This window comes from Anopheles ziemanni, chromosome 3, assembly GCF_943734765.1.
Source record: "Anopheles ziemanni chromosome 3, idAnoZiCoDA_A2_x.2, whole genome shotgun sequence".
Taxonomy (NCBI): domain Eukaryota; kingdom Metazoa; phylum Arthropoda; class Insecta; order Diptera; family Culicidae; genus Anopheles; species Anopheles ziemanni.
The window spans coordinates 30,548,257-30,574,981 of record NC_080706.1 but is presented as its reverse complement, the minus strand read 5'-3'; the positions used below and the strand labels follow the sequence as shown (position 1 = coordinate 30,574,981).

At 45.3% G+C, this 26,725-nt stretch overlaps 7 protein-coding genes across 8 annotated transcripts; 3 read left to right on the top strand and 4 right to left on the bottom strand.

Annotated features, from left to right (window-relative positions):
• The first annotated feature begins 288 nt into the window (after positions 1 to 288).
• On the top strand, positions 289 to 788 carry LOC131288717 (ADP-ribosylation factor-like protein 2-binding protein). The gene is made up of 2 exons (XM_058317889.1): positions 289 to 390; positions 450 to 788. The coding sequence occupies exons 1-2, from the start codon at positions 289 to 291 to the stop codon at positions 786 to 788; spliced, it is 441 nt and encodes a 146-aa protein (XP_058173872.1).
• Positions 789 to 865: 77 nt separating this feature from the next.
• On the bottom strand, positions 866 to 3,973 carry LOC131286082 (nuclear pore complex protein Nup93-1-like). Of its 2 annotated transcripts, none has more exons than XM_058314946.1 (6): positions 3,894 to 3,973; positions 3,539 to 3,804; positions 3,293 to 3,473; positions 2,919 to 3,215; positions 1,152 to 2,840; positions 866 to 1,072 (listed from the first exon to the last, which is right to left on the bottom strand). In XM_058314946.1, the coding sequence occupies exons 2-6, from the start codon at positions 3,697 to 3,699 to the stop codon at positions 953 to 955; spliced, it is 2,448 nt and encodes an 815-aa protein (XP_058170929.1). In that variant the 5' UTR covers positions 3,700 to 3,804; positions 3,894 to 3,973; the 3' UTR covers positions 866 to 952. The 2 variants fall into 2 exon arrangements, with proteins under 2 accessions (XP_058170929.1, XP_058170930.1); XM_058314947.1 differs by having other exon boundaries at positions 3,539 to 3,778; positions 3,894 to 3,959.
• A 366-nt stretch (positions 3,974 to 4,339) lies between these two features.
• Positions 4,340 to 5,672, top strand: LOC131287769 (mRNA cap guanine-N7 methyltransferase). The gene is made up of 2 exons (XM_058316852.1): positions 4,340 to 5,531; positions 5,599 to 5,672. The coding sequence occupies exons 1-2, from the start codon at positions 4,445 to 4,447 to the stop codon at positions 5,670 to 5,672; spliced, it is 1,161 nt and encodes a 386-aa protein (XP_058172835.1). The 5' UTR covers positions 4,340 to 4,444.
• Positions 5,673 to 6,034: 362 nt separating this feature from the next.
• LOC131287773 (UDP-N-acetylglucosamine transferase subunit ALG14 homolog) lies at positions 6,035 to 7,093 on the bottom strand. The gene has a single exon (XM_058316855.1). The coding sequence runs from the start codon at positions 6,803 to 6,805 to the stop codon at positions 6,134 to 6,136; it is 672 nt and encodes a 223-aa protein (XP_058172838.1). The 5' UTR covers positions 6,806 to 7,093; the 3' UTR covers positions 6,035 to 6,133.
• A 398-nt stretch (positions 7,094 to 7,491) lies between these two features.
• On the top strand, positions 7,492 to 9,459 carry LOC131287770 (protein arginine N-methyltransferase 1). Its single transcript, XM_058316853.1, has 2 exons — positions 7,492 to 7,878; positions 8,113 to 9,459. Exons 1-2 carry the CDS (start codon positions 7,876 to 7,878, stop codon positions 9,217 to 9,219), a joined length of 1,110 nt encoding a protein of 369 aa, XP_058172836.1. The 5' UTR covers positions 7,492 to 7,875; the 3' UTR covers positions 9,220 to 9,459.
• A 5-nt stretch (positions 9,460 to 9,464) lies between these two features.
• LOC131287772 (uncharacterized protein C18orf19 homolog A) lies at positions 9,465 to 10,678 on the bottom strand. The gene is made up of 2 exons (XM_058316854.1): positions 10,123 to 10,678; positions 9,465 to 10,055 (listed from the first exon to the last, which is right to left on the bottom strand). The coding sequence occupies exons 1-2, from the start codon at positions 10,664 to 10,666 to the stop codon at positions 9,727 to 9,729; spliced, it is 873 nt and encodes a 290-aa protein (XP_058172837.1). The 5' UTR covers positions 10,667 to 10,678; the 3' UTR covers positions 9,465 to 9,726.
• Positions 10,679 to 11,629: 951 nt separating this feature from the next.
• LOC131287521 (patched domain-containing protein 3-like) lies at positions 11,630 to 21,361 on the bottom strand. The gene is made up of 6 exons (XM_058316581.1): positions 21,174 to 21,361; positions 14,815 to 15,061; positions 14,657 to 14,742; positions 13,975 to 14,547; positions 13,770 to 13,890; positions 11,630 to 13,698 (listed from the first exon to the last, which is right to left on the bottom strand). Exons 1-6 carry the CDS (start codon positions 21,359 to 21,361, stop codon positions 11,911 to 11,913), a joined length of 3,003 nt encoding a protein of 1,000 aa, XP_058172564.1. The 3' UTR covers positions 11,630 to 11,910.
• Between the last annotated feature and the right edge of the window lie 5,364 nt (positions 21,362 to 26,725).

The following is a 26,725-nucleotide window of genomic DNA, read 5'->3' as shown; positions in this document are numbered from 1 at the left end:
AATGTTTCGACAAAATTATAAAACTCAATAAATAAAAATCCTCATTTTTAAAGCAAAGTAACTAATATATAGATTGATTATGCAGGTATGAGATGGCTAGTAATGCTCAACTTGAAACATAGACAATCTTGTTACCCTCCAAAATCATCAAATGAAATATTCTAATTATCACAAGCGACACCTGTTGCGACCCGTTACCATAGAGTTCATGTGGCCTAAACAACCGGATTGCTTGGCGACGATTGTTTTTTCCAAACGCGCCCAATCATCTATGACGCCAGACGGAAGATGGATTTTCAGGAAAATATCATCAAAAGACAAAATTCAAGTGAATACTTTGACACGGTCATTGGTCACATAGAGGACATTGTCATTGGCGAAGAATTTCAGGTAGGACTCGCGTTTTCAAATCGCTCTTTATATGTACAAATGTCTGTATCCCTCAACAGAGTATGGTTAATCAGTTCATGGAGTGTTACTACTTCGAGTTCGAACCGGGAGAAGAAAACAAAATCATCTACACGGAGATCTACCAGAAGTATACCAACATGATAGAAGCACACATTGTGGAAAATCTCAATCGAAAGATGAGCTGCTTCGACATGGATTTGTTTGCGATGGAGCTGGAAAACAAGAAGACACAGCTGGACGGAGAGATCTTCGAGCTGCTGTACACGCTGACTGACTTTCTAGCCTTCAAAGACATGGTGCTGGACTACAAGGCATTCAAAGAGGGTGCATATGACGATCTAAGCAAGGGCATCAGTGTAACTGGTTTGCAGAAATGAATGCATGGAAAGGCGGAACACAAGGGTACCGGAATGAAGATTGAAGGATTGCTTTTTCTCCACGATCAAGCGTGCGTACTCATTTTGTTCATTATTAACGTAAGGTTAAGATTTATTTCGATGAATTGATAAGGGTCAATCTGATGAGCGATGGGCCCGTTTCCTCAATGCATCAGAATCTCCGTTTGAATGAGCCTGCTGTTGGTGTCACCGGGCATACGATACGGCACCATCGCGGCCATATTTGTCAGAGCTTTTGCTTGTTCGCGAAGATAGCTCAGTTGCTGTGCGTGCGAGAAAATAAAATTAACACATTTAATTATTATAAAAATCTTTCATGCAAGCGTCGCGTTTTAAACTTACGTTCTTTTTGCCGAGGTCATCGAATTTGCCAACTTCCTTTCCTTTCATCGCTTTGTACTTGGTGTAGGCAATGTCCATCGTCGCCAGCAGCAAATCAGGAATAACTTTACACACTTCCCCAGACAGCCGCTTGAAATTGTGTACCGAAGCGTCCAGGTCGGACATGCGGAGCGGCACCAGCTTGATGCGCTCGAGCACGTCCATGGCCGATTGATGATTCTTCCCGTGGTAATAGTCGAAGAAAGTGGCCAGCTCTTTCAGCAAGTTAAACGTTGACCATGTCTGGGGGTCACAGTTTTTCTCGACCCCCGTGTAGCGCTCAGCGAAATCGTTCGCCATACGTTGCACGCGTTGCCGCAGCGAGCCTTCCTTGTTCACGTGATGCACCACCTGGGAAAGTAATATGGATGTGTGGCGCAGCGCCTGTTCTTGCTGCGAAGCCAGGTCAAACATCCGAATGGCATCCTCGAACATGCCTTTTTTGACGAACTTTTCCGCAACCATCTCGCAAACGACTTGCGTATCGACTTGAACACTTTCGAACTGATCGATCAGCCCACGGGTCCGTATTCCATCCCGTTGCATACGGCCGAATAGGAGGTCGAAGTCGCGGCACTCGATGGCAAGATCCGCAACGCTGACGAGGAACAAATTCCGACCCTCGCTGTCCTTCAGATTGCGCAAGAAGAAGAAATAGTGGAGCGCCTCCGAGGGGTCAGTGATTTCGAACTTTTTCACGTACAACATAATCAGTCGTGCTAGATTGAGACGGCGCATCGGTTGCGGGTCCATGATGTCAACCGATAGCAGCGGTTCCTGTAGATTACGCGGCCCACCAATCATGTGCAGCTCGTTCAACGCCAACCCGATATGGACCGCATGGACACGATACTTCTCGAAGCGTGATAAGAATTCAACACCCGCCTCGTACTGGCCGGTCAGTGCTAGTAGCTGAAAGTACAAATGAGGCTGTTCGCTAGCGTTGTAGTGTTTTTCCCCGTACTGTTCTAGTATCATGCTCTGCAATCCCGAGCACGTTAGATGTTCCGAGTTATCGTCACCCTCCGTTCGAATGAGCGAGAGCTTAATCCACAGAAAATCGTCCGTCGTTGAGGCGATATCAGCGTGCGCCTCCTGTACGTCACAGCACCCAACGATGCAGTAAACGGCCCGCTTGTACGGATCGGTAGCGTTCCGTATTTGCCGCTTGTACTGCATACGGATCTGCAGCTCCAGTCGAGGGGAAGGCTTCTGATTAGGATTGTGGCATTTTTCCTCCAGTATCGCGGTTAGATCCTCATGGCCCTGGCCGGCCACTTGCATACACTTGAGCGCGGAAGCGATATCTCCGCAGCGCAAACAATAGTACACCATCGGCCACAGAGGTTTTCCGTCAACCTCACCATCCTGCAGTCCCATGAAGGATGAATTGAGTGTTGTGGTGGACAGCTTGAGTCCCACAAATGATCCCACCAAGTTGAGCAGACTTGGAACACCGCCACGACGTGCTTCTCGCAGATGCTCCGAGACGACCGTTTGCATGAACAGCTTGTAGCGGCTTTCCAGATAGCGCTTCGCTTGATCGATGAAAAGATGCTGTGCACAGCGAACCATCAGTGGATCCTGACTTCGAGGAATTGGCGTCACATTTGTCATGAACTTCATAACTTCCCAGACATCGGTGATACGCTATCAAGGGAAAAGGGGAAAACCAATCATGATTTTCATTCGGTGGCTGATTTTTTAACAATAGAACCATCATCTTACCGAATCATTGAATGTCTCCGCAACCTGCGCAAAACGTTGTATCAACGAAGGGCGCATTGCTCCCTCACAGATGAGCTTATTGTACTCATGCACCTCACGGGCGTACGCCATTTCCTGGCTGTTCAACGATGACCGACCACCGAAAGTGCCTTCATTCAGAACCGTCTGCTCGGGACCTTTGCGTATGTCGATCCAGTTTTGCGAGGGGCCAATTAGCGCATTCATGAGCTTCACCTTTTCCTGCTTCCAGTCGTTTATCATATGATCCCATTTTTGTGTTTCCGCCGAAAGACATGACTGTGTAGAAAGAATAAGATAAATTAGCCCCTCAAGCATGCTCATTGGGACGAAAAGGTGCCTGCCACCGTACGTACATTTTTGTGCACCTCTTCTATAACCGCCAATATGGCATTTTCTTTCTCGTTCCGAAGAAAGTTCTGCACATCGGTTGTCGCGATGGGATCGAGCGGTTCGAATGTTTTGCGCGAGCTTAGCGTCTCTAGCTTTTGCGATATTTTGGGCAAATCAATACCATTCGAGCCTAGCAGGATGTGGCTGTGGGAGTAAAAGGTTAACATTACTTCAGCTGTATCATTACCGACAATGGCCATCCAACTTACGCCTGCATATCCTGGGCACCGGTCTGGGTGACCCGGGAATGAAGTTCCTGCGTCGCTTGAAGCACTTGCGGCAATGTACGTTCCACCCGTGGCAAATCATCGGAAACCTGCGTTTCGTGGGTTAGCTTTTGTGCTTGTTGAAGCAGAGCGTTGAAGTCCATTTTAACGACCACCGATTGTTGTTCCGACAAGAAAACTGAATGCAATCCTTCACAGCGCCCGAAGCCGCTTGACCATAACCTATAAATAAACCACTGTTTACCGTAATGCAGAGCACAGTGAAGGAAAATGCATGTTCAATAATGGAAACTTGTTCGAATATCCTTCAGGCTTTCGGGAATTCGGCAACACTTACCAACTTACAAGGAGAAAAAGGGAAATTATGCGTTAAATTGTGCTTCACAACACATTCGCAGCTTCAATATTTTCGGCGCTCTTGCTAGTATAGCCTAGTGATGGCCGAGTCGATTCACACCTAGCTGCTAGGTCACATGGAGCGACTGTTGGGAGCAACGAGTCGTAAGGATCCGTAACGTCCTGAAGTGTGAAGTGGTAAAACTGGTAAATTAAGTCAGTTTTTATATGTAATAGAGCTTATTCTTCTCAATGGATAGGTATTTTGTAATATTTTTCCTTGACAACGGCTACTTGGTAAAATTTTGTCTGTTTCAATGTTTGCACAACTGATTGAACTCAACTCCGGGTCGATGCACGAACGGAATAATTTCACACATCACTAAATCAGTGTCACCTTGTTTTTGATGTCGTGTAGAATGTCAACAAACCAAAACATTAGAACAATTTGCCGGAGGACGTTACAAAGAATCGTTCTTATCACCGCCAAGTAAATAGTACTATTGTTCGAACCCTTCTGCTTCAGTTGACCTAGTTCTGTTGGTTTCCACTATGTCTGACTCAGAGGATAGTAAAAGCAGTGCCGCAGAGAAAAGTGTTTCGGACGAAAATCCTTCTGCTAAATCTTCAACGGCCGATGGGGATCACGGTGAAAAGCACAGTGCAGTCGTCGCTTCTCATTACAACAAAATCGAGGATCGTGGATTACTCGCCCGTAAAAGATCGAACATTATTTTCTTGCGAAACTTCAACAACTGGATCAAAAGTGTAGTTATTGTCAAATACACAGGCCTCGTAAAGGATCGAACTCCACTCGGGTCGCCATTCAGAGTGTTGGATTTGTGCTGTGGAAAAGGAGGTGATCTATGCAAATGGATTAACGCGAACGTGACCCATCTGATATGCACAGACATTGCACAGGTCAGCCTGGAGCAGTGTGAGTCGAGGTTCAACTCGATGTTTTCACCGGATCGGGAGATGCAACGGCGCCCGAAGGTGGAATTTTTCGCAGCAGATGCCACTCTGCAGCAGCTTCGCACCAAGTACATGGATCCATCGATGAAGCTGCATCTAGTTAGCTGCCAGTTTGCCTTTCATTATTCGTTCGAGTCGTTTAAGCAAGCGGACTGCATGATGAAGAACGCAGCCGAGTGTCTGGAAGAAGGTTTCTACTTCATCGGAACGATGCCCGATGCCTACGAAATTATGAAACGCCAGCGGATGGCCATGTCGGAATCGTTCGGAAACGATATTTACAACATAAAATTCCTCTGCGATACGGACAATCCTCCTTTGTTTGGTGCAAAATACAATTTTCAGCTTGACGAGGTCGTCGACTGTCCAGAGTTTCTCGTTCACTTCCCTACGTTTGAAAAGCTGGCCCTGAAACACGGTCTGCGGTTGGTCGAGAAGAGGCGATTCGAGGATATATTTGAAGAATTTAGGGTCCCCAAGCAGGGGTTGCTGGAGAAGATGCAAGCGCTCGAAACCTATCCCCCGTACCATGGACGAAACAATTTCGAGGGGCAGCGAAAAGATCCGGAACAGTATGCGCACGTCGAGGATTTCGCAAAGGAGATGTCCAGTGAGCAAAACTTTCGTGCTGGGACACTATCGTTAAAGGAATGGGAAGCTGCATGTGAGTACACTTTCAATCTGGTTAAATGCTTGCAATGATGATTGATCGTATTGGTATTTTATTACAGCTCTGTACTTGTTCTTCGCATTTCAAAAGATGAAAACAAGCTATGACGCGCAAGGGCGTCCGGTCTATTCGTAAGATTGTACTTTCAATGGACTGACGAGAATAAGTATAATAAGTCATTTAACACGTTAAGCGCTACGTCGGTCTCGTGGGGCCGACAGTGTTCTTGCCCGTAAGCCGGCGTCGGTCTGTTCGGACCGACAGACCCCGTTAGGTAGGCCGGCGTTTCTACGAATCGCTGCCCGAATGGAAAGCAGTGCAATTTGCGCATAGCACTTAACGTGTTAAGTTCCACTGTTTTAGGAATAATACCAAAAGAATTGCTAACTGAGCATGCAAGGCAATAGCAAAAATAAACGGTGAGAATGGAATAAAAGTTAAGTTTAATTTTCCTCAACTTTTGTTTTCTTTCACTAAGAATAATTATTTCGTAAACATTTGATCGATTAGTGTATTTTTTGGCAGTTACCCTTACATCCATTAAAACAAAGTCATCCGTAAAAATAAGTGCTAATAAATAACATTTGTTATGGAGATTACAGCCGTCCAAAGCAGCGGACGTCGTCCCGGGTTGCAGTTGTTTGCTGGATAAGTTCTGGCCACTGAACTACAAACATATCGACAATGTACTGCAATATGTGGCCACTCAACGAGAGGCTGTTGACACGACAGAAGCTTTCGATAAACACTATTCTACATTTGGTGTTCAGAAATAGAAGCCGTGCCAGGAAGGCAACCAAGCACACCGGTACACACGTCCCCGGCCCATTCGTAAGGACGAGCTCCGGACGTGCCTTGAGGACGATCGGTACGCAATTGATCAGTGCCATGAGCGTGGTCGCCACAGAACTGATGTAGCTCTGGTGCACCTCCCGACTGCGGGTGATCGTGATAATTTCATATGTTTGCTGCGCTGGATCGGGCTGCCGTCTGATTTCGCTCTCGATCACTTTCACAACGCTCGTTTTGTCCGCGCTGGCGATAATGTACTGTCGTGGCGAGTAGCGATCGCTATCGAGGCGCTCGACGATGCGCAACATTTCTGCTGTGTGGCCACCTGATCCCATCACGATCATCGTGCACGCGGGTTTGGTGCGGGGCGTAACGTCCGTTGCCCGTTGACTCCGGCGGACGACGATTAAAAGCTGCACTAGACGAACCAACAACAATCCACCCAGAAGCAAAAGGCACGACGTGAAGAATGCCATGTTGATGGCAGCGAAATGTTGAGTATGTTCCACGATCACTAGTTGGCTTCAATGCGGATCTCACGAATTTGTACACCTCATCACTTTTGTTTACATGCCTTTCGTGTATTGATCACAAATCAGATTATTACTTGCAAGATCGGAAAAACTTCCACCAACCGATTGCTGCTTTGGAAAGTTTCGAAACTCGCCTGGCATGCAGGTGGTGGGTTGGCGACACGGAATGATGACACCCCGTAAAAATGATCAATGAAATTCCTGAAGTGCGGATGCTTTCTTTTTCCACGATATTCCACCTCGAAGTGTGGAAGTGGCAGAGCAGACGAGGTGATGAAGGCAGGGCCCTAGTTTATAATTGCAGCGTACACTTACAGTAGCGTTTGTTTAATTTTTTTGTAGGTTAGTTGATAAAGAGGCCGAGTAAAGACGATTGCTATTGTTGTACGTATAATAAATATGTTATAAAAATTCGACTAAACTTGAAATATACAAATAAAATTGATTTTTTACCATTTTTTGACTTCTGACCAAGATTTCTTGAACGAAACGACACTTTTCCGATGGCTGTCAGTTTGACAATTTAGCATCGTGTTGAGTCGGATGTGAAATAGCAACACCTTAACTAGCAATTTGTATCGCGGGTGAGCGAGACCGGCATAAGAAAGACCGCTAAAAATTAAAGCATGTACAAACGAGCCGCAGAGTACGGTGTTTCTCGTGTGCGGTAAACGCTGTCTTTCCGCTGCCAAACAGACGATCTGGAACTAGAATTTTAATCTTTTGATGCCGTAAAAGAGTGAAAGAATAGCAGCAGACAGCCTTACCTCGTGTAAACTAGCCGGGAATCAGCTCGGTTGTTCAAGAGCTGCTGTAAATAGGTGAACAAAGAAGTATCGATTCTGGAGAATCCGAGACACTGGTGCCACCATTTTAATTGTGCGTGCGAACGAGAATTCTTCCAGAAAACAGCGAACGCTCGGAAGGCGAACTCTAATTAGTAGATTCTTCGCCGTGTTACGCACGCATTTGCTTTGAAATATCAATTCAGTGAACACATTTCTAAACTAACAATGGTAAGTAAGCTTCGGTTGGGTATCAGCGTCTGTCGGGTAGGGTGAAGGGTTGATAAAGAGGGGGGGAAAGCTTAGAAGGAAGTTTCTGCAAAATGTGTTTGCCATTCAGAAAGGGAGACGCTACTACCGGCATGGGTTAACGATGAAACGAGATCGCAACAGATTTTGAGGTTATGCGATGATGAGAACTTTACGAGTATTTTTTTCTTTTTCGCTTGAACACAATTCCATCAGGCCAGTGCAAACACGGATGTACCGATGGAGTCCGTAGATCCGGCAGGTCCTGCCTCCGGGGCGCTCAGCCCAAACACAGTGAACGGCAACAGCGGCGATTTGGCGACCAACGCAGACGAGATGACTTCGAGGGACTACTACTTCGATTCGTACGCACACTTCGGTATCCACGAGGAGATGCTGAAGGATGAGGTCCGCACGCTGACGTACCGGAACGCGATGTATCACAATAGGCATCTGTTCAAGGGAAAGGTGGTGCTGGACATTGGCTGCGGCACTGGCATCCTGTCGATGTTTGCCGCCAAGGCCGGCGCTGCGAAGGTAATCGCGATCGATTGTTCTAACATCATCGACTACGCACAGAAGATCGTCGAGGCGAACCATCTGCAGGAGACGATCACGCTGGTGAAGGGAAAGGTGGAGGAAGTGTCGCTTCCGGAGGGGTACGATCACGTGGATATCATCATTTCCGAGTGGATGGGCTACTGTCTGTTTTACGAGTCGATGCTGGACACCGTTATATACGCGCGTGACAAGTGGCTCAAGAAGGACACGGGTATGATGTTCCCGGACCGTTGCACACTGTTCGTGACGGCGATCGAGGATCGGCAGTACAAGGACGAGAAGATCAACTGGTGGGATGATGTGTACGGGTTTAACATGAGCTCGATCCGGAAGGTGGCCATCAGCGAGCCGCTGGTGGATGTGGTCGATCCGAAGCAGGTCGTAACCACCCCGTACATGATCAAGGAGATTGATCTGTACACGGTGAAGAAGGAGGATCTGGAGTTTGAATCAACGTTCCATTTGATGGTGAAGCGTAACGACTTCGTCCAGGCGCTCGTTACGTACTTCAACGTGGAGTTTACGAAGTGCCACAAGCGGCTCGCCTTCAGTACGGCTCCGGACGCAGCCTACACGCACTGGAAGCAGACGGTGTTCTACTTCGACGACTACTTGACGGTCAAGAAGGGCGAGGAAATTTACGGCACGTTCAAGATGAAGCCGAACGTGCGCAACAACCGAGATCTTGACTTCACCGTCGATCTAAACTTCAAGGGCGAACTATCGCAGGTGGACGAGACGAACCATTACCGGATGCGCTAGGTCGGGAGCGGCTGCTGGTAATCCCTTCCATACTTCCACCGTTCGTCTCTCTGTATTACCACCTAACCTCCCGTACCCCCACCTTTAACCACTGAACAATAGATCATACTAAAATCCGTACGTTATAATAACGCCGACGGCGAAGTACCAGTGTTTGTTTTCTTCAATATGGATTAGTTGCCCGATCTCGTGTTGCGCTTAGGAAAAAGAAAAATTCATCTGACTACCAACAACAGTAAACCTGCGTTTAGTTTTCTACTTGTGTTTATGCCGAAACAGAGCCTGTTCGGAGTGTATTTTATATTGCGGATCAGTTATAGCAAATTGGTGTACAGAACATTAACAAATTGTGTATTAGCACATGATCCCCGGACGCAAGACAGTGCAACATGCCGGGAGGTTAGCTTAGTCGCCCTAACGTATCCAAATTTCCTTGGGAAATGGAAATAAAAAAACAAACAACTATATTACCGAAGGCAACCATCACCTTTTTCCTTTTAGGCTATGCTATTTGCTTTCCGTGACACTACTAGCTGCCGGTTCCGTAGGCGATTTCACGCTGGTGTCGATCGATTTTATGTCATTCATGAGCGTATTTTTCTTCTCCGTCAATTGCTGCTTTCGGTCTTGAAAATCCTGTTTCTTAACGGCAATTTTCTCCTGAATGTCGAGCTTCTTCTCTGCCATTTTCTCCTGGAAATCGAGTCGCTTTTCGGCTATCCTTTCCTGTATGTTCTCCTTCTTGTCCTTATACATCTGCACCAGCTGGGCCTTGTTCGGCATGGGCTTGATGTATCCCCACTGTTCCAGATACTTGATAGAAACGGTTGTTCCACCTGGCAAGAAAATAGAATAATCGTTATTTATGTTCCGGCTGCACATCCCTCGCCAATTGGTGCCTACCTAATGTCACCGTGTACCGTGCTGGTGTCGCTATTTTATACAACAAATAAGCGATGGCGATGTGCCCGAGGCTAGAGTCCCGCACCGGATTGATCAGCGTCTCGGATACACCCATCGATTCGAGGATTGCGATCACATCAACGCCACTGGTCGACGCATAGTAGAAACCGCCGAACCACATAACGGATGTTAGACAATGCACTGGTACGAGTACGTACCAGTACTCCTTGTACATCTTTTTGAACCGTGCAAAAAGGCCAAGCTTTTCCGGCGGCACCGGAGCTGATGACGGTGATGCAATGCTTTCTTGTTCGTTCGGAAGATCACGTTTCTGCAGGTACCGCCAATCGCCAATCGATAAGGTTCTCACAGGAACACCTTTGAAAGGGATACTGGATGGTGCAAGATACTTGGTCGAATATCGATCGTTGCAGTATCGCCATGGCACCTGCAACGTGCCGCTACTTGCGGGCCGTGTGAATGCACTGGAACAATGGTAACGTTGCGCCAGATTGATCAACTTCACTGGAGAAGATGTGTACATTTTGCAGGCAACGAAAGCCGTCCTCTGGAACATCCCGAGACCCATGTCTGGCAGGTCGATCGATTTTCTGTGTACTTGGGTGAACGTTTCAACGGGTGAAAGCTGCAGACGCTAGAATTGTTTATGGTCACGTTATTGCATTTTCGCCGGGTGAATAACAAAAGCAGCTATTTACGCAGTAGTACCGTGACGCGGATGTATGCCACTGTGAAGAGAGGTCTAAATATGTAATAACAGGTTGATTTGGTAATAGTAAAACAGCGGATATTTACGTTTTGAAGTGTTATTTGATGATCCCCTCCTTCCGAAATTGAGGATCCACTTTCACCTGTGTTTTGACAGTCAAAGTGTTTTCAGTTATTTATACTCCCCAAGTCAAAAGATTCGTTGCGGGTAGCGTACCGCTCCTGATCTGCGAAGTTTATTTGAAACCATTACAATGATATTACTTATCGACAAGATAAATAAAAAGATTTGAATAACGAGATTTGAATCACTGAGGAATTGGCAAGTTAGATGAGCACGTATGATACGACGGATTGGGATTCGGATTTGAAGATCCGAATCATAGAATGGATTTGAATCCCGGCATCCACCCATCACTAACACCCGACGTTCGAGTGAAATTTCGCCCCTAGCTTGAAAAATAAATAAGTAGAACAACTTGCCTTATTTTGTAATTCGAATAAAATACGCTAGATAATTATTTTAACAACAATTAACAACAACAGCAACATTATTTTACATTGTTGTAAAGATGGAAAAGCATATGCGGTTTTTAGAAAATAATATGTTGGCACCGTGTTCTGTTTTCGCTTCGGAAAATATTCTGTAAACAACAGAAAGGAAAACCGCATGCGATTATATCGTTTAAAATAATATACAGATGTAAGATATTAGTAACATGTTTTATTTTCGTTCCGAAAATTATCTGCAACAACACGCCACACACAATTATTCCAAACACCTGCTCGTATATATTTCTTAAAATTCATATTTACATTACCATAAAATACTTCCTAAACAATCATGCCACCAAAGACAACATGACTAATCACAATTGTTTTTACACATATAACGCGATTTTGTAATCCTCAGTGAAATTTGCTTGTCTTACTTGTGTGTAGTACCGTGCGTGTTTGATAAAAAAAAAATCTCTTAGATACTGATAAACGGAGGAGCAGGGCCTGTTGCCCATTGTTTGATTGTGGAACTGTTTCCGTTTAAGCTTTCTTGCCGTGCCCTCACAGTTCCGAGGGAGTCTTTTTATTCTGTTGCCTGCTGTCACCAATGATGGAAATCATTTCCGTGTTGGTTTGTCCAATTTGCTTCGACGGGCTCGGATTGTTGTTAATCGTGTTGAGACTGTTGAGCGACCCAGAGTACGGGGCGGGTCCTATCAAGCTGAGAATCACCGGGAGCAAAATGGTACCGTGGAACAGTCCGTAGGAAATGACGAGCAGGAAAATTTTGAAAAACGTCCTGTAGGTGTACGCCTGTGACCCGGACAAAATGGACAGTGACAGTATGGTTGAGCCACCGCCGTAAAAAACGGCTGCCCCGATGTGTAGTACCGTTTCCAGACTTCGCCGATTTCGGTCCCCTTTGTTAATGGTGAGGAAGGTGTGACCGATGTGGGCGGCATAGTCAACGCACAAACCCACCGCCAGCTGCAGTGCTATGCAGGACACAAGATCCAGCGTCAGACCCCACACCTGCATCAGCCCGCCAACGTTGACGAGCGTCAGCAGGACGCACACGAAAATCCAGAAGCAAATTTGAAGATTGACGATGAGCACTACCGAGCAGAACATTACGCCAATCAATGCGAGTGCAATGTTGCGGTAAATTTCCGTATCGATAATCTCATCCGTTACCCAGTTGCCGAATATCTTTGCCCATAGCGTCCGAAACTGATCCCCGGTGCTGATGTTGCTCCGTTCGAGCATGTCTTCAACGGCGTACTTCGCCGGCAGATATTCTTCCCGCTCTTTGAATGGTTTGAATTTAAAATCCATGGTGGTAACCGTAATGTTCGGTGCCGGGTCGCCGCACTTTAGCTTGCCGGCAAACTTGATATTCATCTGATAGCGTCCGCCTTCGTAGCTGAAGAGAAACTTGCTCAAGTATTTGCGGAAATTGCTGTCGCTGAGCGAATCGACCGCAATGTCCTTGTCGTAATGCGTGTACACAAAGTCCTGAAAGGGGGTAACCCACGAGCTGACGCTGTGCAGGATATCGGTGCGGTTTTCCAGCTCTTGTGTCACCTTGATCAGGTTGGGCAGCTCGGCCGTGTAATTGAGATTCCCGAAGAGCAACAGCGCTTCGTAGCCGGAGTTGGGGTAATGTTCGTGCGATTTTATCACAAACTGATTCAGGTACGTTTCCTCCGGGATGAACCAGTTCGGGTCGAACTTTTGGCGTAGCTTTAGCAGGTTGTTTACGTTAACCGTGGTCATCAGCACCACCGCCAGTATGATCGCCGATTTCCCGATGGGTGTCAGGAGGAACTTGGAGTACAGCATCTTGATGAAGCGATGCATCAGATTGTACTCGCACCAGAGCGCGGTCGACTTTTCGTCGTGCACCACCCAGAGCAGGAACGAGTTGCGCCGGTTGGCAATACGAATTTCGTCAAGCGTGAAGATGGCCACAAAAAAGGTGATAACGAAGAAGAACATCATAAATACGCCGGCCGCCGCGTAAATACAGAACGACTGCAGCGAGGGGATGACCGTTATCGAGCCGACCACAAACGCCACGATGTCGGTCAATGATGTAACCGTTATCGATGCACCAGCGTGTTGCAGCATGAGTCCCATCCGCTCCGCTAGTGGTAGGTCCGGGTTGACCTTACGCACCTTGCGATAGCACGCCATCATGACAAACATATCGTCGACGCCAAGGCCCATCAGTAGAAATGGCAGCGAGGTGTGCACCGGCCCGTACGATACACCGATGGCGGCGACGAGCCCGCAACCGGATATGAAACCCATCCCAACGCTCATTAGTCCAACGGAACCGAGAATTACCTGCGGGATAGAATACGGTTGAGATTTAAATTAGTAAAACTAACATAATTATAACTTAAAAGGTGTCGTACCCGAAACTCGGTCCAGCTGAACTTGGAAAGAACCAACTGCATGTAAACGAACATAATAATGCCTCCGTAGACAAGCTTATCCATATCTTTGAACATCGACTCCTCGCTGATATCACCGTAGCTACGAATGTTGAGAGGAAATAGTGCGTGTCGTTATCGTGTTATTGTAACTCTGGCCATAGTGCTGCGAGTATCAGACACCTACCTTCTACCGGCTGAATAGTAAATGCTCGTTTCATTGCTGGAAAAGTCCCGTTTCGCATTGGCAGCCAACTTCAGGAACTTTTCCTCCCACAGGACAGCATTCTCTGTCACCCAGTCCTCGGTACCGGCCGCATTGCCACTCACGTCCGAGTCTACCTCCGAGAAGTTGACGTGCACGAACCAGTGCGTTACCAACGACCCTGCCGACACAATGCGCCCCCGCCAGTCCCGGCGCACGTCACCGAGCAGCTCGGCGAACTCCACCGTATGCCCCGTCATGGGGCTTATCGTGGTGCGGTTAAGCTTATCCACGATTTCTTCCTTCGATAGGCCGGCGATGGTGGTGCGATTGTACTTCCACAACTCGAGCAGGCTGCTCCCGTAGCAGCCCATCTCGAGCCGCTCCACCATCGGACAAAACAGAAACGACGGCACATCGATAACGGGTGTAAACAGCGGCTTGCTCTTCTTGGGTCGCCGGGTCGTAACGGGAGCGTCTAGCGTGTCCTCCTGATCCAGTGTGTTGCGTTTCTTGCGCGTACCGTCCGCCGTGTATTCCGCAATCAGGGGCACCCTTTGGCAAATGGGAGAGAAAATATTACGCTATATTAGCAGCGCGTAATCGAAGTGGGTCGCCGGTTAGCACTAGCCAACCGTTTCAATGCTTTGTAGTAGGGCATTACTTATGACAAACATCCGTCCAGCCCAGCCGCTGACCTTCGCTGTTTTGAAACTTGAAGCTTTCCACTTGTTCCGTGATGCTGGCAAGCTGCAACCGACGTGAGAAACAAAAAACATTAGACGAAACAGTCCATGTTTGCATCTTCTTGTCGCTACGTACCGTCTGCAGTACTTCTGGCACCAGTACGTCCGGTGCGGTTATCATGATCGTCTCGATCCGATTTCCCTCCTGAAAGTGCTCGATAAGCCAGTTGGTGTCATGCTGAAACTTGGACCCGAGTGGTATCCACAGCTTCATAGGGCTCTTCTCCTTGTGAAATCGCACGAAGCCCACGCTGCACAAGGCCACCAGCAACCAGCAGAGTCCGATCGTTTTCCACGCATTGTTGGCGATCCAATAGCCGAGGCTGTGGGGTGAAAGATGAAAAAGGCAAACACAAGGAAAACATTTTAGATAAACGCGGTCAAATACCACAATCGATAACCGGAGAGTTGCATTACGTTTAACAATCTTGTCAAATAATAATCCGATTTTTCGAAATGCGTGAGTTGAGGCACCAATTTCCAACTCACAGCACACATGCTCCACACCCGGCCATATCGAGGCATTGACTGGAACGACGATATCGTTAACTGAGTGCTTCACGCTAAATTACTGCGACATCTGCTATGAAGCCTTTTTTCACTGCTTGTTCCTAGGTCAGAGTTGTTCATTAGCTACATCTGGAATGCGTGATAAATTAACCTCTGTATAATGGAAGATCGTCAGCACTTGTGAGAAGAACAATCGTACGAATGGTGTTTGCAAGGATAATGGTGTATCGAGAATTGCTGCCAGTTTAGTAGCCAGTTTAGTGACTAAACATAATCGTGTTTGCAATAACATCTAAAATTAATGATTTCAACCTAAAGTCAATGGTAAACCAAGCAACAAATCGACACATAACCGAGTTGGCATCATAGTGACCATTGCTTAAATTCTAGTGAATGTTTGATATGGCCAAATCAATGCAATTATGAATCAACTCTTCGAACACTATAAGAAGTGCACATTCAACAATTTATTTATAGTGTACTTTGCTTTCGAAATCGAACTAGAAAATGGCGGAACAAAATGAAGCCCCAATGGATTTTCCTGATCATTTTGGCATTAAAAAAAAATGGAAATTCAGTCGATAGTTAAAAATTCTTGATTCCGTAATCTAGTCGCTCGCCTCGAAGTATCTTCAATTCGCATATTGTCCCTAGGACAATGGACTGGATTTCGACAGGTGGCATCGGAAATATAAGGATTCCTTCTGGAATAATGCAATGAAGGTATGATGACTTTTATTTAAATTCGTCAATCCAAAACAACTTGTTAAGTTAACTAGCAATGATTTCCAGTTTCAGTGATTACTATTTATATAACCGAGAATGCAACTACACATTTCGAATTGTAAACCGGTATAGCCTTGGTTTTCAAAAATGGACAAACTTGTGGCTGTTTTTTTTTTCAAATTTTTCTTCATAATTCCAAATAACAGATTAACATGACTACTATAAATGGCTCGAAAAGATCGAGTAAGACTTTGTTATACTCGGGTTTTGTTCACCTTTTTGGGGCGTTAAGAGTTGCTATGTAGACTAAATACAGTGAGCCCAAAAAGTATTCGTCTAGACGAAAACTTCTTGAAAACCCCATATTTTGGAGCTATCTAGGCTCAAAAAATGCGTTTAAACGGCCATGGTCGATAGAGGATTGGTCAATTTGTATATATCAAGCAAATTTGCTAGTACAACTTAACAACACTGATGGCCATGGCGCAATATTACAAAAAAAGCATTTATGATGAACGCAAAAAGTATTCGTCTACTTCGGATTGTTGTCCTATTTTCGAAGCAACCAGCTTACTGTGTTAGGATTTAATATTTTTTTAGGGTATCCCTTTGCTTCAATAACACTTTTAAGTCTACGTGGCATGGAATTGACCAAATTTGTCAAGACGGTAGGCGGTATTCGGTCCCATTCTGCTTGTAAGGTGCCTTTCAACTCACCCTTGTTAGAGATTGTCCGTTTTCGAAAGGAATTATCTAAAATCTTCCATAGATGTTCTATTGGGTTCAAATCTGGACTCTGTGGGAAGCGTATGGAGTTGTTTTGGGACATTATAACGAAGCCCCAACTTGGTATTTACGGCTGTGTGCTTAGGCTCGATATCTTGTTGGAATAGGAATCTTCCTTGAAATCCTAACTTCTCGGCGCTTTTTATACAACTGTCTTTCAAAATTTGAACATAGGTTTTGTGATCCATTACCCCATCAATGAAGTGCAACTGCCCCAATCCTGCTGCACTCATGCACCTCTAAACCATGTCGGAACTTTCACCATATTTCATCGTTGAAACAAGATTCTTTGTTTGCATCTCAGAATTGCATTTTTTATGGGGTTACAGCTCGTGGCCGACCTTTTCGTTGGTTATTTTCTAATGTTTTTGAGTTGGAGAATCGATAAATTACCGATTGAGCTTTAAAACAAGAACTGGCCACAAGTTTGGCTATCTCGTTGGTAGACTTGCATACATTATGCAATCGTACGATTAGTTTTTCTCTTCAAAGGTTATCTCTGACGCCTTTTGACCTATGATGTGAACTAACTGAACATTCAGCATTAACACATTAAACGCTACGTCCATTTGCACTGCATTCCGTTAAGTCGTTGATTCGTCATAGGCCATCGACGGTGAGTAGTGAGCAGTGCTTGCATGTTCAAACACTCCTTGGTGATAGAAAACAATGAAAAAAGAGTGGTAAAACAAAGCCTTTTGCCAAATTTTTGTTCATTTCCCGAAGCCTCCTAAACCAATGGTTTCAATAACGCGAACTGACCATATTATTTTAAGAACCGCGATATACTGTCGGCCATAATAACCTGGTTTCCCTACAAAAAAGACTCCGTCAGTTCCACAGGACTAAGAGATCGCTTAACACGTTAATTCCAGACTGTGGTATGCTAGATTTCACTCAAATTGAAATATCATGTCACTTGCGTGATGCGCCATCAATTAGATTCAGAGAAGCCCACAGGAAGGCGGTCAATTTCCAACTAGACGAATACTTTTTGCTCTAGCAAAATATCAACTTTTTAGTTTTTAATTTATTTTACTGTTAAGTTTTCCTATTTTTTTATTTTTATCAAACAATGATAGTGCCTTGGCCATTACCACACTCGATCTGACCATTGGAATTTTTTTTGGGCGCCTACTAGGCTTTTAAATCGGGTCTTTCCAACAAATATTCGTCTAGACGAATACTTTTTGGGCTCACTGTAGCTATTTTGATGTGCAAATTTGATGACCTGTTGTCGGAATTGTTTCCAAATTTTTGATTGCAGTTTCCAGGCAAATGATTGCAGAGCCAGGCAGAAAAACAACAATACAAACCCCACAAATTTTGCTTAACATCAAACGGAAATGTTGAAGCCGTTTCAGCTGTTCGTTTTTGCACTTTAGCATAACAAAAAACATTCTATGCCTGCATTGATTTTTATTATCGCCGCAGACGGGCGTGCTTCTTAAAAATAAAGCATAACTTTAGCACCCCAGATTTGGCACCAACAGTTTTTTTGATTTTTTTTTTTTCGCGAATTTGTTCTTTTTGACACTGTATCACCCGATAGGGCTATGGCTTATCGGTTCATATGGCCATGCGAAACCAACATGTTTTTGTTTGAATGATTTTTGGCAAGCAGGATGATTTGTAAGCTAATGGCCGTATGACACCACCGAGGAAATATATATGTCTAATATTTAATACGATTATCGGACAGTACACAATCGTGCAATTTTTAACGAGGCGAAACGGGATTTAAACGTTTTGAGCTTCAACTCCAAGAGCATCTAGAACCAGAATTCACCAACCACGCGTAAACAGGATTTGTTTTTGACCTCATTAAGATAACGTTGATTGGGGGATGCAAATTGACCTACGACCTTTCAAAGTGAAGACTAAGCAGGATTTTTGCAGAAACCAGCAGCAGACCCAAAACGGGTTGATATTGTAGTTACTCATTCACTTAATTGTCAGAGGGGATTTTTGAGATTTTCAACCAAATTTGTACGATGTTATAAAAATAAACTATGTTGATTGCGGACAGAGCTGAGGAGAGGAGTGGATATCTGTTTGCATTTCGGATGGAGCTTCGTCCGGCTAATCTCGCTCAACGGTTGTAGTGTAAGCTTAGTAATGACGGTTTTTATATTGCCTACGTTCTGCTTTAAAAATTACTGGGCATCATTTGCATGTGAATAAATTGTAGCACATTTCACAGCCTGCTGGTCAGTCTTGTAACGAAGGATGGATGTTTAAGTTTACAGTAGCTTTCACTTGTCAGTTGTGTGTAGAAGCAACAAACCTCTGACATATCACATTAAATTAATCTACCACTTAACAATTCAACGCGCATCGTTCGTGGTCAAGGTTACAGTCAGGGTTGGTTGACCCTGAAGGTGAGCAGCGAAGTCAGGATCGTGTTGGAAACGAAATTCACACATGGACAACCCTACGCTGTGTGGTGACTAATGTCACCCTGTCCACTATCGCCGAACTCTGGACTCGGCAGCGTCGTTTCACACTTTTACTTTTTCTGACAAGAAGGTAAACATTGTCCATGATTGAGGTCGACGCTGAGCCGCCAACGGATGTGATGTTCGGCCAGTGTACATCGCGCACGTGTGCTACAACAAAACACGTTTTACCACAAACGAAAATTCAAAACGAGTCCCTACGTCACTTCTATTTGCTTTACTCGCGGGTGCATACATTTGGCAATGACATTTCCCTATTCGCCGATTAAAAAATAAAATAGTCCTGAAGTCGCCAACTTTGGGCAAGGCAATGTATAATGAGGAAATAAATTCTGTTCAATATAATACGAAGTGAACGAGATTAAAAATGGCCTAGTCTAGGGGCATTTCGTCACTGCAGACAGTCCATGTTTGTCTGCAACAACCCTGCCCACCCCTGTGTGCTATCCGATCGGTCTTTGATCCTTTGATTGCTCTTTCCATGCCGGACAAAGCGTGAGCCGGATCCACGTCAAAGCTCAATCGATGAGTTCATCCGTACGGAAAGCAAAAATGTTTGGTTAATACAGCCGTTTCTATGCGCGTACTGAACGCCGGATTATACATCACCCATTGTGTTTTGACAAAGCGATTAAAGCCTATAGCACGTGTCATGCCGATGATCTAATATTACCTCAAAAAGCTAGCATTGGAAATAATTGAACCGGAGGACAACCAAACGCATTAGACTTTGACCGTGCGCTTATCATTGAAGTGCAATTAAATAGCGATCAATAATTTCTAGCGGTCTATAGTTTTCATGCACAGATATCTAGCTGTCAATAATTCGTATTGCCATTTGATGGTTGTATTTTGAGCAGTCAAAACGATTTGATGTCTGTTAGTACAATTTGTACAAATTAATTGTAGGCCTAAAATGACTATGCATCATCGTTGAAGTAACGAGTAACAGTGCTGGTTCCATCGAATAAGTACATTTCCTACACAGCAAATCAATCCCTTTCAGACAATCGCGGACTATCGGTAATCTCGCGTAGTGTCAACCATATCAACGCTGCCCTAGCGTATCGTCTTATCAGGCACAATCTAATGTTTCAGACCTTGTCAGCTTGCTTTATCAATCTCGTGATGGAATGCCATAAAGGGTCGAACATATGGTTCGACTAAAGTGTCTGGCCCTGCCTACAGTAACGTAACAAGTTGGGATCATGCAACTTTTTTGGTATATAGATTATCTGTTACTTTTGTAACGCTTATTTGGGGTAGATCGTTTTATTTGTGCCACATGCCATTTGCTGGTTCCATCTAATGATCACGTATCAACCGTTACAAAGCACCATCTTGAATTGCGGTAAAATTACGCTTAATGGAAAGATGACACCAGCAAAAAAAAAAACACCTCCCAACACTTCCTGGTTAAATATAAGATATCATTAACATTTTGGAGCGTTTCCAAAAAAAAAAACAAGATAACGCAATCTGGTTTGAAGCGGACCCTGGGTAGCCTAAAAACCGGTTGAAATAAATGCAACATCCCAGCGAGGAAAAGATTGCCGTATGGTTCATTTCACGGAATCGGTTTAATCTGTATTTTATACAGCTGTCGCAAAAAAAACACCTCGTTTTTGAACCGTTTCTACCTCGAACTCATAAGACGAAAAAACACGTTAGACCGGTCTCGGGGCGGATCCGATAAAGTTTCGCGAACATTTCATCTTTTTTCTTCCTTCTTGGCAAACGGTTTTATTTATGTTTTGGCAGTGAATTTCGTCATTAAAATTCGGTGGAGTTCGCAATGCAAATCGTCTTCCTGGTCGGCAACGACCTTAACGCAAAAAACCGCTGGCCATACAGCATGACCGATCGATTTCATTGTCAAGTTCAACGTTATCTTCGGAGTGAGCCTTTTAAAACGGTGCTCGTGCAACCTGTAAATGGTTTCGCCGCAACTTACCGGTAGAAAAATCGCCCTATTGCCTCCGACACGTGATACGAAAGGCGTCCCATGCAGTTCAATCGATGCAGCGCCTGTCCGCTGATCTCCGCATCAGGGAGCGATGCCGGCTCGTTGCCGCCCGCCTTGTGCAGATTTTCCTCGCTGGGTGTCCGCTCCGCTGCATGGTAGTGGCCGTTGCCGTTCATTGTGAATTCTCCCTTCTGTGAATTCCTTTCGATGGGAATGTGCTGTTGATGCTCCATCTAACGCTCCAATTGTCACGCCTTTCCACGATCACGATCGATGCAGTGCGTATCCGAAACAAAACAGTATGCTAAACCAATATGAACAGCACTTCAGGCGGGGGTTAGGCACATATGTTCACACAATTTGTTATCGACACGCGTCCGGTACGAAACGAGGACGATTACGATGATTTATCTCACACCCGGCAGTCGATTTCAACTCGCTTTGACATGAAGCACGCGATCAACACTGCAGCAGGGGCTGGCAGGAGTACACACAACCCTTCCTTCCGTTCTGCCACGGCCACGTGACCGAACCGGCCAGCTACTGAACTCGTAAACACTCGAAACACTTCTGAGGGCGGTCACTGGGCGGAATCGGTTGGACGCATACTACCGATTGTCACTGCATTGTGTGGGAAAGAGCCGGAAAAGATCACCGTTCCCCTAGTGCACACACAGCAAAACAGCAGCATCGGTGCGGGTCAGCTTCGTTTACTGCAAGAGGAAAAAAAACCGGGAAAGGGAAATGAAGATGAGTACAATTCGTTACATTCATATGCTGCGCCCGGTTACACAACCATTTACCGGCGCGAAGAGACCGCCTAATAGTAAAGGTAGTGTTTTAACTATCGGTATCCCACACAAATTAGAAACGTTCCCAACCCGGGTGGCGGTGGGTGATTTTTAACAACCTGGCACCGCAAAAGCAATAAAAACAACCGGCATGAATCACCGGGGCGGATTCGTTAGGAAAGGCAAGTTTTCCAAGGCTGGGAAATGTTTCTCCCATTGATATAACGCTGCTAATCTTTGACTGTGTTTAATTGCACTTTGTTACGTCAAGCGATGGCACTACTATTTGTGTACACAATTAGACTTTATGTGTTCGCTAGTTGAAAGTGTTGATAACTTCCACGCAGCGGCGAACTTAATGTAACACGATTGTGGTAAGGCGACAGCATTTTTATTCCAAATAGTTGAAAGTGCAATGCATTTACACAGTACGGTGTATGTGACGATAGTGGTTTTCCATTTTTTTTAGCTCTTTTGTGTTATTGTAATTTTTCTTACATTTTAAACAGATTTTCATGGCAAATAAAAATACAAAAATAAGAACCGGCGATCAGTTTCGTAATGGAGATTCAAACAGAAACAGCAACAAACCAGCAACACCCCTTATTTCGAAGATGTTCTCCTAACAAAACAACGATCTGCACGAATGCTGGCCACTCCACTGTTGCTAGTTTACGAGGAATTGGGTCACGTAATTGGGCTTTTGCACATGCAATGAAATGAAACCGGCTCGTCCGATCGAGTCAAGTCTTTGCACCGACAAGACAGTCGCACTCTACGGGTGAATGGAGGCGGCTTTGAAGATAGTAGTACTAACCCGATGACTCAACAGCGCCGTACTATCATTCGGACCGCGTGAAAAGAACACAACATCACGAGCGATCGTGAGAATGTTTTACGCAACTTCTTCCATCCCGGGGGGAAAGACGCCACCAGCGCAGTGAAATGGACGAGTGAGAGTGTTGCCAGTTCTTTCGGTTGTGCATTTGAGTGCCACGTCGCGTCGCCGCGATAATGATTCGGCCCCGGGGCACAAGGCACCGACATCATTCGGCCGATTCAATTAGAGCCAATCATCTTCTGACTTATGCGCGACTGCGTTCTTGATCTTCCGTTTAGCCATTCGGTGTATGTGTGTGTGTGTGTACTTGTGCGCTGTTTAGCGTGTTGGTTTGCCTTGTGCCCATTGCTTTGCTTTATGGGCACGATCGTTGGTTGAATGGGCTGAAAATTGTGCCACAGTGATTGAACTTTCAAAACGTAATGTATGGGGAAGCCCCAACGGGGCCGAACAATGAGCTTTCTCCTCCCGGAAGGAGTCGTCGCACCAAAATTCGCCAGAAGTCGTAAGAAGATGCATTGAGGCTGTGGTAAATGTTGATCGGATCCGATTGACGCCAATCTTACATTTCGGCTGTTGGTTCCTTGCTTCTGATTTCCAATTTTTTCGAAAAAAATCTCCTACCCTCCAGCTGCAAGATACGCCATACCGAGCTCGTTCCGTACCACGGTCGATAAGTTGTGGAAAAGAATGATTTAAAGAAAACCGATTCTAAACCCGAGCTAAAGTTCCGGCCCGGCTGTGAGTGAAAAAGTCAAAAGCGCCTTAGAACTAAAAATAAAGCAACTATCATCCACCGTCGATCCGAGCCAGCAAATGAAATGCTTGAGAGGTCGTGCGGAGCCGAGACAGTAAAAAAAAGGAAAACAAATTAAAAACTCGTTCCAATCGCTTCCAAACATCCAGAAAGATCGCCTCCGTCGGAGGCGTCTCGTTTTGTTCCGCATTTTGTATTATACTTTGAACCTGTTTTGATGCGATCCGCTGGTGGTGCTAGAACGTTCCAAAGGATTTCCCAACTATCCTGTGAACTCGTCTGTCTGTTATGGCTCAAAGGTAGTGTAGGATCAATAGGATTTACACACCTGCGACCTTGGGCAGATTAAACTAGCGGTTAATTGGAAATCAATCTCCCATTCGCTTCTGTCGGTGCTTATATCAACAATATGGGCATCGTTTTCGACGGGCCTCCATTAACCCTCGTTTCGGTCCACTCCTCTCCAAACACAAGCCGACCGCCTCCAGTCATCGACGACAAATTTCTCGACCGAAAAAGGGTCTCGGCCGGCGGCCGTGGAACGGGCGCAAGGTCACGGTCGTCGAGTGTCATACACTGGTGGCATCCTCCCCACGACCGGCATTGGAAATCGTCAAATCATGCGGTCTTTGAAATCGGCGACGCATACTCATAGCCCCGTGAAACGCTAAGTGGAACCGCAAACACCCGCGATCGCGCCGCTAGGTTGCCCATTCGGGAGGTGCAGCCAACAACTTCCCGGTTCGGGTAAACCGGTAACAGGAAGTCACGGGCGAGAGTCCTTCGCGGACGCTGGTGACCGCGTCCAAAAACTTGTGATCCTAGCGAAGCGTTACGCACACACTTTCCTAACCCCCCAAAAGCACATGGCCATCCACTTGATCCACACCGGATTCGTCTGGTCCGGCTCGGGGAGAAGTTTTACGTTGACTTCGCACGACTAATAGCTTCGCCAAACCCTAAAGATCAAGCTCGAGTAGATGGCTCCATGCCATTCCATTCGATCAACGGTATGATTCCGACGATCAAATGCATGTCAATGTCATGTCGGCGAGCCGCTATGGACACCCTTTTCGTGAACGGTTCTCCCCAAGCATTGGAGAAAAAATGCTGCAGGTCGTGGGACAAGTTCACTGTCAACGATGGGAGGGCATTTGACAAAGTGAAAGGATAAGGGGAGGACACAGCGACAGAGAAAAAAAACACATTAACTGCATAGCGAATTCATTTGACTGTCGATTTCGACGGTGTTGGCCACCATTTTTAAGGTCCGCTTGAATCCTACATACAATTGATTATTCCCCACGTGGCCTTCGATTGTGGGTTAAGGTTGTTTAGAAAAATAAAATTAGACATCCTATAATTGATACGATCGTAAGTTAAAAAAAAAACGTCTATAAGTCTTGACAAATAATATTCTTAAATACTTTGCGAACATTTGTGGGGCATTGTTGTAGACCTCCACTAACAAGCTTAGCGCTTAACAAGTATTTTACTCCCGTGCCCTACTGCCCTAGATGGACCCATTCCCTACAACCTAGGGACACCGTTTCGAAACTGTTATGTAAGAAAAACCGGTTAAAGGAGTTCTTGTTTGACCAGTTGGTGCATTTTTGAAGCACACAAAATCTGACTGTATAATGTAAGGGGAGCAACACAGCTGTATTAAGAAAGTGTACCGAAAGCTATCAACATAAATTACATTCTTTATCTTCGGTTGGGTTCGAAAACTTAAAACTCGATCCGTTCGTCCTTCGGATGGTGTGGAAACCGGTTCCAACCCTTCGAGAAACTCCATCGATTAATGTGGCCTTTCTTCGAGGACATACCAGGTATGTCCCTTGACTGTTGATCATTTGACATCGTCATCAGCTCAAGGATCTCCGTAGGTAGTCGAGGCATCGTGAACCCTGTACCGTTAAATGTAACAGTTTATGATTGGGTCACAATGGATTGTTGTATTCTTTCGTGAACTTCGAAGGAACGTTCAAAATGATAAAATTGCCAGAGAACGATGAAGCTACTGTACGTTATAGATAAGGTGAAAGATAAGATGTTTTTCCTTTTTCCGTACAGTAGGACAATTCTTTATCGGCAGGGGTATTCTAACGTATAAAAAGTATTGATCTTATTTATACAAAAAAATACTATTAATCACATTCGTATAATGTTTTATACTGCATTATTGATTGCGGCCGCTCCTTAGGGGCGTTCAAAGGAAGTGTAGTTTTGCACAGCTGAATTTCATAACATTTTCACACCAGCCGGGCGGCGGCGATCGATGGCGAACGGAAACTACGGCGCGTGGTGGCGCCGGAAAGAATACACACCAGTCGGGTGGTAAACTAGCGGACATTAGCAATGTAGAGCCCCAGCTTTGTGGTGCATTTAACTGGAACACTACTAATCAGCTTTTTCAAGGTCAGCTCCTTTCTCCTATCTGATTCTTTTGCAAAACAACCGCAATTTTCTTCTTCCCATTCGATTGGCAATCGAATTCCACTACGGTAAATTCAATGAACGCAAAACTCCTCGATAACTGGAACATCGAACAACGCAACTACGCCAAACTTTAGCAGTATGGGTCAACGTAAAAATGTGAACGTAAGCGCAATCCCGATGCACCAGATACGGCACGATGCATGTGCACTTGCAGTTGAAGCATTCGCGGATCGCACACGTTGAGGACAATTTCTTGTCTGACGTTTTTTTTCCCGACACAACACCATGTAAACACATTCGCAAACCCGAGTGAGACGAGGCAAACATACAACGGGATAAAAATACATTTTCCCATGTGGTGCTTGAGGTTCTCGGCCACGAAAAGAACACGCGTTAAACATCGATATGCATGCAAAATGTTTCAAGTACCCGGGTATGCTGGTTATTGTCGGTCATGTTTCTGTTCCGTTTCGTTTTTCTTCAAACACTCCGCAATTCTAGCACAGACGGCACCACCACCTCGCGCACGTCCGACGCGCATGAAACCAACCACACGACTGACGACTCTTCGTGTGTGCCAGAAGTTTTTACCGAAACCGAAATAGCTAATTTGTTGATAACTTTTTAGTGCCTTGGCCAATTTTTGCACAGACCCCTCAAATGAAAGGTCTTTTGAAGGCAAACAATTCAATAAAACAAAGATTCTTCG